This window comes from Micromesistius poutassou, assembly GCF_964030765.1.
Source record: "Micromesistius poutassou genome assembly, chromosome: 5".
Taxonomy (NCBI): domain Eukaryota; kingdom Metazoa; phylum Chordata; class Actinopteri; order Gadiformes; family Gadidae; genus Micromesistius; species Micromesistius poutassou.
The window spans coordinates 1,638,394-1,643,393 of record NC_140275.1 but is presented as its reverse complement, the minus strand read 5'-3'; the positions used below and the strand labels follow the sequence as shown (position 1 = coordinate 1,643,393).

Genomic DNA, 5,000 nt, shown 5'->3' with positions numbered 1-5,000 from the left:
AGGTGGTGCTGCTGCTGGTGCTGGTGGAGGTGGTGGTAACGGTTTACTACAGCAGTAGATACCCCCCCCCCCACCCACTCAAACCTCTTAGTTTCTTTATAAAATATTTGTATTTTTTATTTATTTGTTATCCTTTCTTCACTGCACCAAAGTGTCAGAAAAAAAGTCCTTGTATGCACACTTACCTGGCAGTAAGAACTTTTCCTGGTTTGATTCCACTGGGATTGTGTGTGTGTGTGTGTGTGTGTGTGTGTGTGTGTGTGTGTGTGTGTGTGTGTGTGTGTGTGTGTGTGTGTGTGTGTGTGTGTGTGTGTGTGTGTGTGTGTGTGTGTGTGTGTGCGCGTGCGTGCATGCGCGTGCATTTCTGCGCGTGTGTGTGTGTGCGTGCGCCTGACGCTCCTCAGGTTCTACGGCAACAGCGAGGACGGCGACGCCTTCTTCAACTCCATCCGCACGCTCTTCCTCTCCTTCAACACCCTGATGGACAGACCGCCGGACGAGGCCGTGAAGATAAAGGTAGAACCTTACTCCTTACAGGAACACACCTTCACGTCTTCGTGTAGCCTCCTCCGTTTGCACGACGCCTTCATTATGTGGATGCAGTCGCACCCAGCGAGGCTGTGTGTGTGTTCAAGAGACACGCAGCATTGCTATTCCTGTCGTGCCGCGCGCTGACGGAGCCGGGACACCTCTCTGTTTCAGGGGGCGATACTGAAATACCTCCCCAGCATCATCAACGACATCCAGACAGTCTTTGATCCCGTGGAGCTCAGGTAACTGTCCTCCTTTGGCTTCCCTTGAACAAAACGCTAACTGCCTGTCTCGTTTCACGGCAAATTGTGATTGGCCACACTGCAGTGGAAACACGTTGCTCGTATCCCTAGCGACGCTGTGCTCACAAGAAGGCCTTGTGACACTAAATGGTAAATGGACTGCATTTATACTGCGCTTTTCTGACCAGGGGCCACTGAAAGCGCTTCATAATATTGGCTAACATTCACCCAGTCATGCACACATTCACACACCGACGGCGGTGTCCACCGTGCAAGGCGACATCCAGCTCGTCGGGAGCAGCCAGGGTGAGGCTTCTTGCTCAGGGACACCTAGATACTCAGCTAGGAGGAGCCTGGGATCGAACTAGTGACCTTCCGGTTACCAGCCAACCAGCTCTACCTCCTGAGCTACCTTAGCTGCCCACTACGCATTGACTGCTGAGGACAGGAGCGGCGGCTGGTCCAATGTGCTGCGCACCCCTTCTGCCTTTTTTTTTAATCTACACCCCACACCCGGCTCCGACCATCGCTCACCTCTCTTTCTCCCTCCGGCAGCGTTCTGCTCACCAAGTTTATCGGGAGCATCCCCGAACCGCAGCTGGTGCGGCAGAAGTTGGGCTGCATGTGCAAGATGGTGGAGAGTGACCTTTTCCGGCAGCCAGGTGGGTCGTCCTCGGCTCAGACGCCGTCGCCGTAATGACATTTCAAAACACCCGGACAAAAGGTGCTTCAAAAAATAAATATATAACAACGGAACCGAACCGAACCGGAGAAATCGATTTCCACCCGCGTGGGTCTTTGTCTCTGTCCGTCTGGCACCTCGTCCATTAGAGCTTTGTTTACCCCCCCCTTTCTTTGGTTTTCTCTTGTGTGTGCTCGTCCGCGGGGCTGTTTTCAGAGTGCCGCGATGCCCTGTTACCGCTGGTCACGGACCAGCTGAGTGGGCAGCTGGACGACCACTCCAGCCGGCCCGACCACGAGGCCTGCGTGCAGCTGCTCAGCACCACCCTGGACAACCTGGACCGCAAGGACGTGGTGAGCAGGGTTCACAAATCACAGATTTGGTGTGTGCGCACACACACACACACCATCACTCACACACACACACACACACACACACACACACACACACACACACACACACACACACACACACACACACACACACACACACACACACTCACACACTCACACACCTTCACAAACACACACACACACACACACACACACGTGCACTCACAATGACACATGCACACACACACACACACGTGTCCCCATATTGACTGGTCCATTATTTAGTGTTTTGGCAGCACATCCGTTGCGACACTGCAACAGAAGTGCCATCGGCAGCACACGTGTGACTCCTGCCCCCGTCTGTGTGTCTGTGTGTTTGTGTTCATGTGTCGCCGTGTCTCCGTCCTGCAGGGACCCACCAGGGCCCACGTCCAGCTCATCATGGAGCGACTGCTGCGCAGGGTGAACCGCACCGTCATCAGCATGGACAAGGCCTCGCCGCTCATTGTAAGCACTGCGAGAACTACCCTGAACAAACAGAGAGAACAACCGCACACACGCACGCACGCACGCACGCACGCACAATGCCAATGTGTGAAGTCAATCCTCTTGTACACCCGTGAACAAACAGCACAAACAACACACACACACACGCACGCACGCACGCACGCACGCACGATGTGCCAACCCTCTAGTAATCCCATGAACAAACAAACACACACACAAATGCACACACACACGTGCGCACAATGCCAATGTGTCAACCCTCCAGTCTGCTAACGGCATACCAACGAGCCGAGCGCCGCGGTGCTTTTTGGGAGGCGTGCTCCGGCGCGGAAAATGACGCCCAGGAATGAGTAATGGTGTGGTTTTTCTCCCCCACTCGGCAGGGCCACTACCTAGCCTGCATGACGGCCGTCCTTAAGCAGATGGATGACATGCATTACACCCACTACATCAGCACCTTCAAGACCAGCCAGGACATCACGGTGAGTGTCTCCACAGACCCCCCCCCCCCCCCCCCCCTTCCCCATGTAAACCTCCGCCCACCAATAGCACCGGGTTCAATCTCTCAGGTTGCTTACTCGCTGAGTGACTGTTGATCCGCGGTTCGCAACACGTGTGGATCGTATGGATCAGACGCGGGTGGTGAGGACGTCACCTGGCGCGATTGACACGTAGAGCCGAACAGTAGACGGCCTCAGGTCCAATGTGCTACACTGGGGGGTCATCGAGGGTTTTTTTAATCCATGGTTACGGTCGGCCGGTGTCCCCCTGCAGGACTTCCTGATGGAGACGTTCATCATGTTCAAAGACCTGATGGGCAACGTGTTCCCGGCCGACTGGATGGTGATGAACTTGCTGCAGATGCAGGTGGTCCTCAGGGCCATCAAGCAGTACTCGGAGGTGCTCAACACCCACTTCCTGGACCAGGCGCACTTTGACCTGCAGGTACCCACCCCCCCCCCCCCCCCCCCCCCCTACAAAAAGGGAAACGGTCGAAAGTGTGAAATGGATAACATTTCACATTTCAACAAAAAGCAACACGGCCCAAAGACGAGGTCAAAGACCCCCCCCCCTCCCCCACTTGAGCAGGGTCGTTTTTGTTGTCGAAATGTTATCCACCGTGGTGCAGGCGAGACAGTTGTTATGCTGTCACGGTCTAAACGGCCGCTTGTGTCCGCAGCTGTGGACTAACTACTTCCACCTGACGGTGGCCTTCCTCATCCACAAGTCCCTGCAGTTGGAGTCCTTCTCTCAGGAGAAGCGCAACAAGATTCTTAACAAGTAGGTTTCGCACGGCCAACAAGCAACACATTCAGTGAAGAATTACCATGGTTGAAAAACTATTATTATAAATTCTTATCTCCATATTCCCAGGAGGTAAAAGTAACGTGCGTTCTGCTCCTCAGGTACGGCGACATGCGGATGACGATTGGCTTCAAGATTGGTGAAATGTGGTATAATCTGGGTAGGTATCTCCCCCCCCCCCCACCCCCCCCCCCCCCAGGCGGTCTGTGATTGGCTGGGCCGTAGCCAAACACAATGCTGCATGCAGCGGCCGGGAGCGATGCAAAACGTAAACAACAGGACAATATTGCGGGACTTGCAGGGCTTTATTAGTTTAGCTCGTCCTGTGTTTGCTGAGGGGGAGAGTCTTATTGCTTTTCTTCTTGGGTGCTGGTGGTGGTGGTGGTGGTGGTGGTGGTGCTGCTGCTGCTCACGCTGGGGTGTTTGTGGCTGACCGTGTTATCTCCTTCCCCAGGCCAACATAAGATGAAGTTCATCCCGGCCATGGTGGGGCCCATTCTGCAGGCGACCCTGGTGCCCGAGGCCGACATCCGGAAAGCCACCATCCCCATCTTCTTTGATATGATGCAGTGCGAGCACAACTTCAGCCCCGGACACACATTTCAAACGGTGAAGCCCCAGAATGAATAAATATAGATAGGTATTGTGAAGGCTCCGCGGCTGTGCCGGAGCCGCTGCGTTGTGTATTCTGTTTGAGCGAGCTGCCGGCTAGGGGACGTCACACAGCGGGGGATGTGAGGCTGACGGCCTCTGTTGTACCTGCAGTTTGAGAACGAGCTGATCACCAAACTAGACCAGGAGGTGGAGGGCGGCCGGGGGGACGAGCAGTACAAGCTCCTGCTGGAGAAAACGTAAGCATCCCGGGTTTCACCCACCTCGTTTATTTTACTCACATCTACATTTGGTGGCGTGTGCGCAGCAATGAAACGCAAAGTCATTTTTCATTCAGAATCTGCCTCCTCTTTTTTTTTTTTTTTTTTTTGCATTTTCAATGTTTTCCTTCGTCATCCTCCGTGGAGGGTCGCTTATGCTCACAGCCACGGAGCCGAGTTTGTTTTCCTTGCGTGTCGTCGGTCGGGTTTGGGGGGGGGGGGGGGTGGCGAACGGCTCACGCAGCGCGGCGCTTTGTGTCCACAGCCTACTGGAGCACTGCAGGCGCCACAGGTACCTGGCGCAGTCGGGGGAGGAGCTGGCCCTGCTGCTGAGCAGCCTGCTGGAGAACCTGCTGGCGTATCGGACCATCACCCACGACGAGAGCCCCGAGCACCGCATGAGCTGCACCGTCAACGTGCTGGTACGCCGCACGCACGCACGCACGCACGCACGCACGCACACGCGCACACCCCCCAGCGAGCCCACTCACTCTGCTGCGCTCACACACACACACACATCCCAGCCACT

At 55.2% G+C, this 5,000-nt stretch overlaps 1 protein-coding gene across 1 annotated transcript in view; it reads left to right on the top strand.

The window, feature by feature from the left end:
• dock5 (dedicator of cytokinesis 5) overlaps positions 1-5,000 on the top strand; it is a gene marked incomplete at its 3' end in the record, with an annotated part of 27,060 nt that overhangs the window by 20,658 nt on the left and 1,402 nt on the right. Inside the window, exons 23-34 of the mRNA XM_084468892.1 lie at positions 405-516; positions 703-773; positions 1,329-1,435; positions 1,672-1,808; positions 2,199-2,294; positions 2,678-2,776; positions 3,069-3,239; positions 3,475-3,575; positions 3,701-3,759; positions 4,054-4,208; positions 4,365-4,450; positions 4,737-4,994. Coding sequence (XP_084325018.1) covers positions 405-516; positions 703-773; positions 1,329-1,435; positions 1,672-1,808; positions 2,199-2,294; positions 2,678-2,776; positions 3,069-3,239; positions 3,475-3,575; positions 3,701-3,759; positions 4,054-4,208; positions 4,365-4,450; positions 4,737-4,994 — 1,452 coding nt within the window. The remainder of the gene's footprint in view (positions 1-404; positions 517-702; positions 774-1,328; positions 1,436-1,671; positions 1,809-2,198; positions 2,295-2,677; positions 2,777-3,068; positions 3,240-3,474; positions 3,576-3,700; positions 3,760-4,053; positions 4,209-4,364; positions 4,451-4,736; positions 4,995-5,000) is intronic.